This window comes from Bombus flavifrons, chromosome 10 (assembly GCF_040668555.2).
Source record: "Bombus flavifrons isolate JBK064 chromosome 10, iyBomFlav1_principal, whole genome shotgun sequence".
Taxonomy (NCBI): Eukaryota; Metazoa; Arthropoda; class Insecta; order Hymenoptera; family Apidae; genus Bombus; species Bombus flavifrons.
Window position 1 is genome coordinate 11,347,874 of NC_138451.1, and position 11,001 is coordinate 11,358,874.

At 32.5% G+C, this 11,001-nt stretch overlaps 2 protein-coding genes across 11 annotated transcripts in view; both read left to right on the forward strand.

Annotated features, from left to right (window-relative positions):
• The window catches only part of tws (protein phosphatase 2 regulatory subunit tws), a 42,906-nt gene extending 41,079 nt beyond the window's left edge, over positions 1-1,827 (forward strand). For all 8 annotated transcript variants that reach the window (XM_069122458.1, XM_069122456.1, XM_069122457.1 and 5 more), the window contains one exon: positions 54-1,827. The gene's annotated coding sequence lies outside the window, so the exon portion shown is untranslated. The remainder of the gene's footprint in view (positions 1-53) is intronic.
• Positions 1,828-5,824: 3,997 nt separating this feature from the next.
• On the forward strand, positions 5,825-10,794 carry Trc8 (TRC8 ring finger protein). Of its 3 annotated transcripts, XR_011174321.1 has the most exons (6): positions 5,825-6,118; positions 6,240-6,466; positions 6,557-6,950; positions 7,467-7,834; positions 8,111-10,147; positions 10,234-10,794. XR_011174321.1 is itself a non-coding variant. In XM_069122451.1 (5 exons), the coding sequence occupies exons 3-5, from the start codon at positions 6,671-6,673 to the stop codon at positions 9,443-9,445; spliced, it is 1,983 nt and encodes a 660-aa protein (XP_068978552.1). In that variant the 5' UTR covers positions 5,825-6,118; positions 6,406-6,466; positions 6,557-6,670; the 3' UTR covers positions 9,446-10,211. The 3 variants fall into 3 exon arrangements, 2 of the variants coding, with proteins under 2 accessions (XP_068978552.1, XP_068978553.1); XM_069122451.1 differs by lacking the exon at positions 10,234-10,794 and having other exon boundaries at positions 6,406-6,466; positions 8,111-10,211; XM_069122452.1 differs by lacking the exon at positions 10,234-10,794 and having other exon boundaries at positions 5,825-6,028; positions 6,406-6,466; positions 8,111-10,211.
• The last annotated feature ends 207 nt before the right edge of the window (positions 10,795-11,001 follow it).

Below are 11,001 nucleotides of genomic sequence, written 5' to 3' on the forward strand. Positions count from 1 at the left end.
GGAATATAAATTTTATTCACAATAATAAGAAAAATTGCTTTCCATATTTTCAGATCATTCAGCGGTACATATTGACGTGAGCAAGGCACGTTCAACTGAAAAATCCCAGTGGAACAAGGGATGTCTGAATTATACTGACGAAAGTCAACTATTAATATGTCAATGGTTGACTGACCGAAAAGTGGTGTACGTAGCGCCGTCCACACAGCTCACATATTCATACACACTATGTATACACACAAAGACATACAGAATTGCACGTAACACCTTGTCGCGCGTATATATGTATATAAATGCATGCAAGCAAAGACATATGCATAGCTCTCCAATTTATTGAATTCCGCTAGTTCAAATAAAATGCACGTGGAATCATTGCCCATTGACAAAGAAAAATGTACAGTTCAATCAATCAAGAGACTCGTGTTGGCGGTTATTATTTAAATATTTTAATAGAAGATTAATATATTCAGTTCGCTTGTATAATAGAAATTTTGATACCGTTTTAAAGTGCTTTTTAATATAGGTGATTTTTCTACGTATGGAATGGTATCTGTAAAAGAAACTGCATTAGTAGGATCAACTGCATAGAATTAAAACTCGCTAGATGCGATAATTGTGTCGGTACATGTGTGTAGCATATAATACCTTTGCTTAATAAATTATTTGCCAACCAAAATGCCTAGACATGCAAAATTAAAAGTAGAGATGATTATATGTGCCAAGAGATGTGAGATTAATGTGTAGCTCGTTACTATTTTATTCTCAATCCAGTATTCTTTTTCATAACTTCTCGCGTAGTGAAATTTTGTGTTTTCGGTAGATAGCTCATTTTCAAAATTAAATTTTTTTGTGTCGAAAACTATATCCTTTATATACCAAATTCGTTGCTGATTTTAGAGTAAAAATATTTTGATAACTATTGACAATTGCATTTAAAATATACCAGCAGTTACCATTAAGAAAAAAGCCGAGCTTTCAATTATTTCAATTAGTCGTTTGTTGTCATACATAACTTAGTAAAAGATAATATTAAATAATAGGCCTATATCCTCGTGTCTTTATTTCCTAAATAAAATATATTATCAAATATCCTTATCATGGCATGTTAAAAAAACAAATATTCGCCGATACGAGTCAAAATATGAGAAGACAAGACAAATTCACCTTTCAGTGAAACTTTGAAGAAAACTGAACATCAATGCATTGCATACTTTAAACAGTAAAGAGTATGAGTGTAAAGCACCATTCGTCAGTTGCCGCTTTCTAATAATAAGAAAAAGAAAGGACTCAGTCAAGAAATATAAGGAACTTACGATAACTGTAAGTGAAATACAGGTTTTCTAATATTTCTTATTGACAACTTATTAACACTTATACTCTTACACATATAAGCAGCGATTTCCTACACGAATTAAAATAAAACTAAAAAGTGCATTTGACGATGGTAAGCTGCGCTTGCAGAGTTTATATGTATAAATTAAATATGTGCTGAGTAAAATATATTAGCGGAATATAACGTCAACATTGTGGAATTTATAGAGACGAAATTCGAACGAAACCACGCGTGATTGAAACATACGCGCGGATTATCGATTGCGATCAAGGTGAATAAAATTGAAACTTTTTTATCAATGGAAAAAATTCGATAGCGAAAATTGACTTTAACGAGACATACCTTACATTGGTGACTTAAATTGTACATGATTGAGAATTAGAACTAGTAATTTTCACGTGTATAAATAACAATTCTTGAGTCATAGGCAAATAAACGACTTTCGAGGTTTCCTAACCATATAAGCAATCATATAGTTTTATAAAAAAAACAAATATATGATCGCTGTGCGGAAATGATTACAGGAGATTCGCTTTAACACGTGAATCATCCTTAATTTTTAGTTAATTCTCCGGAAGATCTGCTATATGGCCAAAAATAGACACGCGTGATATAAAAAAAAAACTATTTTAAATTAAGCGCTTTGAATGGTTTAAACTAATCACATTCTTATTCAAATGATGTAATATTTAAGCATTAAGTTTTAGGTACTGGAAATTCTTGATTAGCTATTTTCTGAGTTAGACTTCAAAGTTCAACTTAATTAAAAAAAGAAATATTGCATATTATTACGTTTCATAGCTTTCATACAACTTATCTTATTAAAAAAAAGATGGTAAAAAATGCATTTGATATGGTATAGCTTAAGAAATTTAGTTGTGTTGCTCCCATGTTAACGAGAAAGAAAAAAAGAAAAGCCATCTTCAAATAATCACGTGCAGACACAATGCATGAAACGTAATAACTGTGTACCAATCCAGGATTATTACTCAGTATCTTTGTAACGCGATATTTAGGCAATTGTGTACTCACAGAGATAGGAGGTGAAAAGACGCACGAATAAACAAATGCAAAATTATAATCGATAAGTTGTAATCATGATTTGTTTTCAAAAGTAATACGCGATGGAACCGTGAAATTCGTTCTATACTCGAACAAAACGTAGACGTATTTTTACAATTAAGTAATATTAATATTATTACTGCTATTATTATTATAATTATAGTTTTATTATTATTATTATTATTATTATTATTATTATTATTATTATTGATATTATTATAGGGACTCTGCGTAACTTGTTTGTTTTGTTAACTGTTATGCAGGTTTAGTCACGGTGATGACGACTTGATCTGTTCGGTTAGCTAGATAGCATGATGATGTAAAATTGATTGCGAATTAAATGATCGTATTGAGATACCGGAATAGAACCATACTTGTTCACGCAGTAAACAATTTTACGGAAAAACCGTTATATTCCGAAACACACGAAGTATGCAACGAAGAGCCCGGGGCTCCCGTTAGATCTTTTAATCTTCGTAAAATCCAATTGCTAACGGGATCAATGAATATGAGACTAATGAAATACAATAAACTATGAAAAAACAACAATGGATCCCATTGATTGAAACTAACTTAGGTATAAAATTAATTTAAAAAGAAATGCAATTTGTATCCGCTTGCTTGATGCGAGGAGATGAGATTTAGGTCTCGTATGTATGGATCCCTTCGAGAAAGACATTTTGAATATTTAAAAACATGCCTTACAACTGGTCGTATCATCGCTGCATCCGTGCATCGGACAATCTGAATTGACGTAAAGGAAGTTAAAAAGAAGTACACTGAGCAGAGTAGAATTTTGGCACGCAGGACCTGTCTCGTTGTGATATAATAAACGTCATTGTATTACTAGCCGAATGTTGAAGCTCTATTTTTATTAAAGTACCATGTATTATTAGTCCATACTTAGCGTTTTTATAGCGAATACGTAAAAGTCTTTTTACCTGTCTTGCGTGAGGTACGATGAAGCGAAACTACAATAGCGGGACTCGCAATGTTTCAATGTTGGTTTCTATAAAGTTTTTCGTAACGTCGATCAACTATATGTAACTTGTCGCGTGAAATATACTTTCTCCGGTTATTAATTCCATAATTTATCTCTTCTCGCTAATGCACGCAATTAGGTAAAAAGAACGATTATGGTATCCATTGTCGAGTTAAGAAGAATCGTGCCATAGAATGTTATGCGTAAAGAATACTGTCATTTTTACTGTTTATCTTACATTGTACACTTCATCATCCTTTCAGCGGACGAAATTGCGGATAATACGGTCGAATTCTTTTCGGGATTCAAAATTACTTAACGTCTGTTTGCACGGTACAGATTTTTACGAGAAATTTACGCTATGAAAAAAATGTAAAAGATCATGGAATGAAGATGTAATTTGAAAGAAAGCGTAAGGCATATATATTAGGTAGTCTTGAGAAGAATGATGTAAAGCATAAATGAGAATAATGAGCAAAACTACGTCGAAATCGAGTAACAATAATTTTCACTCCTGATTTTGACTCTATACCATTCAACCTGATCGTAATTGCTTCTGAAAAAAATGCTCGGACGGATCTCAAAAATGTTCGATTACCCATCACCAATATTCAAATATCTTTGAGATCGTCGAGTTTATTTTGTACTGTATAATGTGCCTCAAAAAATGCCCAGCGTTACTAAAAGCGAGTGGCAGTTCAAATTCGAGATAGCGATTGATTTGTTTGCAGAAAAAAAGAGAAAGGAACAATAAAAGGAAGTAGAATTGAATTAAATGCTGCGAGCGCAAACATTGTCAATGAGATTTATCGTAAGTGATTAGAACGGTGTCGTAGTAAAGAAGAGACGAAGAAGACGCGGATTTATAAGAAGAGATCACAAATGAAAAAAGACATTTTGTTTTAGAATGTAGCATTACGGTAGTATATGCAAGCGCATTAAGATTCGACTAATTCAAAGAAATGAATGAACATTGCGCCGAGATATAGATAAGTTACATGGTAGCTAGTTTTGAACGGATGACAGTATGAATATTCTGTACTCTGCACGTATGTGTCGTTGCATGCCTGTATAGAGACAGAGGGAGATCAAAGATATAATCATTTATTTATCTTATTTCGGGAAGAAATGATATATGCATTTAAACATCGAATATATCAGGTGTGTACATGAAAAAATACAAAACTAAAAATTTTATTCTTAGTGTTATGGTATAAATTTTTAAACTCTCTTCAAAGTCTAGTATTTTCTCGCGATGTTTTTATTGTATTCTTTTTTCTTTTTTTCTTTTTCAGGAATGATGAGTTTTACACGGTGAAACAGTATATAATACCTGAGAGAAATATATTCGATGTTGCTAGAAATGTATTCCCATTATTTTCATCCGAGATCAGTATGCTTCCAGAATCAATTGAAATTTGATTTTAATCTCTCCGTTCCTGCTCCTCCCCTTCTTTCATTATCATTGAAGCATCATTAAAGTTAGTATCTTCTATTCTTGCGAGCGAATGATAAAGAGTACATGATACTATTAACAATAAAATTATGAATTTGCATAATAAAATTATCAATATTGAATCTATAATTATAAAAATATATATATATATATACTTTTTTTTTCTAATGCATGTAAGTCGTATATTAAGTCGCTGTCGTTTCCATCAAGTTCCCTAAATCATGTCGTTTTTTATTGAACTTTATAACGTCCGTATCTTGTTTCTATTTTTGAAGAAATCAAAGATAATGAATGTTAATAAAATTTATTTTTGCATTGCATGCTGTATGAATTTAAAAAAGGCAATACAATTAAAGATGCCGTTAACGATATTTTTGTCGTATATGGAGAACATGTTTTAATCTAGGTTTCCAAACTTCAAAATGAAGTTTTTGATCTTTCCGATAAATCAAGATTCGATTGAGTACTAACGTTTGATATCGAAGGACTGAAAGCTCTACTTGGAACAAAATTTTGTTTAACAGTTGAAGAAATAGCAGAAAGACTAAGCAGTAGCAATAACATAGCGCTGTGCATAGACATTTAAGTGCCAAAGAGTGACGCAATTTATGGGATGATATATAGCACGTGATTTGGTAGATTAACTTTTGAATGAACGTTATCGTCTTGCACGTATCGTTTATTTCCCTCATAGCCTATCTCGGGAATAATATAATATTACGCGTAATAATGAACTTGAAATGATTATAATTTTCTAAGAAATGTTATGACTTCATTTTATAAGTCCTTCAATGATTATACTTTTTATTATTTTAAGGTGTTGACAGTATAACGTATATCTGTATGATGATGTGTCTTTAATTACTGAAGCTAAACATTCGCGATACGTATATTTAATGACACACGATAATAATAAATTTATAACGTATTTTCAGACCACATTAAACGTAAACATACACAAGTATGTACATACGTATATAGAAAAAGCAATATAGCGCCATCTGATCAAATCGTTCAAATTCTTTGTGCATGTTTCTCTGTAACCTTTAAAGTATATGCGACAGCGTTTTATGTTGAGGAAAATTACGCGTATTTTAAAAACGTAGTTTAGCCTAAATCCCGTCGCTGTCAGATTTACGTGTTTTGGTTGTTGTCGACGCGGGTGAGCAACATAAATTAAGAATTACGGGTAGAAGTGAGTAGGAAGAAAAACATCTTTGACAGAAATTCAAAAACCGAAAATTTGCGTATGTTTTGCCTGCTGTTACGATATTCTCGCACGATGGTAAAATCCTATTTGTAATATCTGCAAAACGATTTAGTTTCATTTTATAACCAACAATTTTGGAAAAAGAATAGTCGACAAATTTTTATTATTTAACCTCCGTTATATGATATTAAAACAGGATCGAGTTCGATACATTGATTCTATAAAAGTTTGAATTTCTGCTACATCTTCGGTATCTAAATCATTCCTTCGTTATTTTCCTTCGTTGATTACTGGCAAATTATAATTCACAATACTTGAACTATCTCGGCTTCGTCGATATTTGATGACAAAAATTATTCCAGTTATTCGCTAAGACAAGTGTGTTTCGAGAATATGATAACCACAAACTTTATAATTCTGGAGGTAAGCTTACGTGTAATTTAGTGTTAATTGCTTATTGAACACACCAAAACATATTAATTTATTTTTAACATTTTGACATTTTGAATTTAGGTATTGAGCCAACTAAATTAAATAGAATTGCATTGGGAAAATTGTTTTTGCACTTCCTAAGAACAAAATATCATCTTTGAAATCTGTATTACAAAAGCAAAAACTTGAGAAACAATGGATACATCTATACGAGAGAAGTTGCACACCTTTGTGGATGTTATAATTAGAGTTCCACCTTTATTTATCATAGATGAATTACTTAGAATTGGACTTGGATTATCTAGCGACAGTGTTGTGCTACATAGTAGTGAACATGATTTTAAAATATCAAAAGTATCAGACAGCATTGTGGATTCGATAATATCTACTTCTTTTCTAGATTCATTTGGTTTTGAATACTTTGCTTACAAAACGCATTTAATAATTGCACTAAAATTTCTATGCTGCTGTTTAGGTAAGATATTTACACTACATATGATTTCTATATTTAATTATTAGTAATTTTAATATATTTTTCTGTATGTGTATTTGTTAAAACAAAGTAAAGTATTTAAGATGAAAGCAAAGTATTTGTAAAATTAGTTAAACTAGACTTACTATGTTATATAGATTATAGACTCTCTTCGATGTTATGCATTTCATTTGTGTAACATTTCCTGATTTTATAGTTGTTTATTAGTCAGAAATTGATTGCAGTTGCCTATTAGTCAGAATATAGTTGAAAAGTAGTGTTTTTGGTAGATAAACTTAAAGCAATGTAGATTATTAGGAGTGCTAAAATGACGTATCGATATTCAAAGTAGCAAGGTTAATTCTTGTGGGTCATTGCATTTGTAAAAAGGAGCAAACTTTATACGATTGATAAAGTATTCGTAAATCAATACAAACAGAACTAATGATTATTTACATTTTTACTAGAATCAAAATAAAATAAAAATCAATGGTTGACTGTCAAATATTTACTTTTCAGGATATATTACTGCAATATGTATATTTATGTTATGGACAAAACATCTTATCATTGTATACTTATATTTAATATCAGTAGGAGCAATATTTATATCCTATTGGTCAAATATTAGTACAATGAAAGCTATCATTACATATGTGAGCACACATGAATCAACAACTAGCATACTTGATGATATTTTGTATCTTAACTTGAAATACGTTTTAAATGAAGGACCAGGCTTCCTGATAATCCAGAATTATGTATTACAATGCTTATTAGCTAGTATTTTTTGTTATATTCATCTTGCACCAAAACACCCGGTTCTGCAAAAATTTCTTGTACTGAGTTTTATGGGACCGTCGATTTTGGGCATTTGTCCGCTCCCGGTAAGTTGAATTTAATGTATTTCGATTTAATTTAAATCGTTAATGTATTTTGACGTACTTGGATTTAAGACAATCGCATGTTTTATCATTTTGAAAATAGATTTTTTGCATATGCGTATGTACAGAGTACTTTGATTGACAATAAATTTCTTACAATTTATGTAATAATATGTTACATTATATTTCTCATAGTTTATATTCAGATATCATAAAACATAAATATTCCATTTTTACATTTATACGCACGTTATCGAGTATACGTACATATTTTTTCAGACGCAAGTGCTCCATCATCTACCAGTGTTCGCAACACTTCTTCCGTTAGCTGTATGTAAATTTGTCATTTGGTTTAACGGCGTCACCATGATGAACACAATTTATATGGGTTATCAATATGCGCGTAATTTCATAAGCAACTACGGTCTGTCAGCGCTCGCCGAAACCGAATGGATTCGATTGAATATTCCGTGTGTGCTACGCATGTTTTGGATGTTACGCGTGGGAGGACAAATGTTTCAAATCCTTGGAAATCATTATGGCGAAGAGACGTTCACCTACTACATAATGCTTAGAAGTTTATTAGTCAATGGCTGCGAGACTTTGACGGCAGTCTTAGGAATGACTAGCATAATTTCGTTTATTTGTGATTACATCGGTTGTTTCTTTCAATGGGTGCTACTTACGGAAGACGAAGAGGAGAAGAGTATCGGTACCGTATCCGCGATTTTATTTTACGTGCTGGCCCTGCAAACTGGACTGACAAGTTTGGACAGAGAGAAACGTTTGGTCAGACTGTGCCGTAATTTTTGTTTATTGTTTACGGCGGTTCTACATTTCGTGCACAACATCGTCAATCCGTTGTTGATGTCGCTCAGCGCCTCGCATAATCCAGCGCTTCATCGACATATCCGCGCTCTAGCAGTTTGTGTATTTTTAATACTGTTTCCAGTATCATTGTTGGTATTCCTTTGGTCGCATTATACCGTAAGCACTTGGTTACTGGCAGTATCGGTGTTTAGTATCGAAGTAATAGTAAAAGTGTTGGTTTCACTTGCGATCTATTCCCTCTTCCTGATCGATGCTTACCGTAGCGTGTTCTGGGAGCAACTCGACGACTGCGTATATATAATACGATCTTTCGGTAACACCATCGAATTCGCATTCGGTATTGTCCTATTCTTCAACGGCTTTTGGATTTTAGTGTTTGAATCTGGTGGAGCAATTCGTGCCGTCATGATATGCATTCATGCCTACTTTAATATATGGTGTGAGGCGAAAGCCGGATGGAGTGTGTTCATGAAGCGCCGATCAGCTGTTAATAAGATTAATTCCCTTCCGGAAGCAAAGGCGGAACAACTTCGAGTGTTAGATGATGTGTGTGCTATTTGCTATCAGGAAATGCAAAGTGCCAAGATCACGCGCTGCAATCACTACTTCCACAGTGTCTGTTTACGAAAGTGGCTGTACGTCCAGGACCGCTGTCCACTTTGCCACGATGTATTGTACAAAATCGAGAACTCGCAGAACGATAAAGGTAACGAGGTAATCGCTGGTGATCAAGAGGCGCAAGCGAACGCCGAAGACGTCTTCGAAGTAAATGAAGACAGGTGAAAAGACGCATAACTCTAACGTATGCTGATAAACTGTTATGAATCTCAAATTTAAAATCGTAAGATATCGATCTCTGAAAAATCTTGCCTAAAAAAAGTTTCGTTTCTTGAAAGTCGCTCAAATTGCAAAACTCTCGTACGAGATACTTTAAACGGTTCTCGACAAAGATACAATTTGCCGGAAATAATAAAAAATTTTACCGCGAAAAGAGCTCTAAACTATATTATTTTGCGAGCTCTGATTCGTTATCATTTACGTTTAGCTTATAAAGATATTTCTTACAGTCCCAAATCCTGCTGATTTAGAATGACGAATATTCGCGCGTAGGCAACTTGCTTTTATACTTTTTGAGCATAAGTTATGTTCAAGCTTCCGTACACTTGTTCTGCTTACTCTTCCATTTTATAAGATTCTACTACTTTACGACGACCATCGATAGATTTCGTTGATTCAAATTAAAAAGCTCGTATCGCTTGTCCATTAGAATAAACGTTCCTAGATACGATCCAACCGAATTACCATGTATTTTATTCAGTATGCAAAATACTTTACTTCAAGGCTCTGTTGTCGAATGAGAGATGATAACACGATCATCGAAAAATCCTTGTAGATATATATATATATATATACACATATGTATATGTACACGTATGTATACATGTGTTTATATATATTGACAAATACGTTGATATATATAGATATGTGCATGGAATAAATATATATGTATTTATATCTACAATGATATATATATATATATATATATATATATATATATATATATATATCAGTTGTATTGTTTATATATATATATATATATATATATATATATATATATATATATATATATATAAGTACGCGAGATTCCAGATATAAGTTAAACGTACAAGAATCGCTACTCAGCCCATTTCTTATGGTTTAAGATGATGGGATTACGAGATCAACGATTCTTAACATTTTTCGAAGTCGATAGAGGAAAACAATACAACTCTATTCTTTGTAGAACCGTATTAGTCGAAGAAATTAGTTTCGGTATGAAATTTACATGTAACAGTTATATATAATATGTGATTTTCTATTTCAAACGCGCGCATTTTACTTCTTCCGAAAAAGAACAATCACTTTGGTGAAGGAAGCAGGGAGTCTTTTTTTCTTTCCATTTTAATTATTTTCTCTGTCGTTTCGATTGAAATTCACAAGCCTCTGTGATAGTAAGATAACGGCGAAAGAAATTATAAGTTTTTTAATTTATTGCAACAAAGCATTATTTACTTACTATACGATTTAATAATGATCATATGAAGTTTTGTTTGTAAGATCAGAATATGTCTAATAAATGTTATATTTTTAAAGCGTCATCGTCCCTTCAATGCCCCGTTGATGTGTATATCGTCTATATCGTCGCTTTGCGACGGTTCACCTTGTAAAGTATTCTCTGTACGTTCGTAAAATTAGAGCGATTCTAATGCGAATGATGTAACTAGGCGAAGGCCGCGTTATCATATGTAGCTACCGATCCTACCAATTTCAGATTTCCTATGATTGCGCTGGATCTCCTA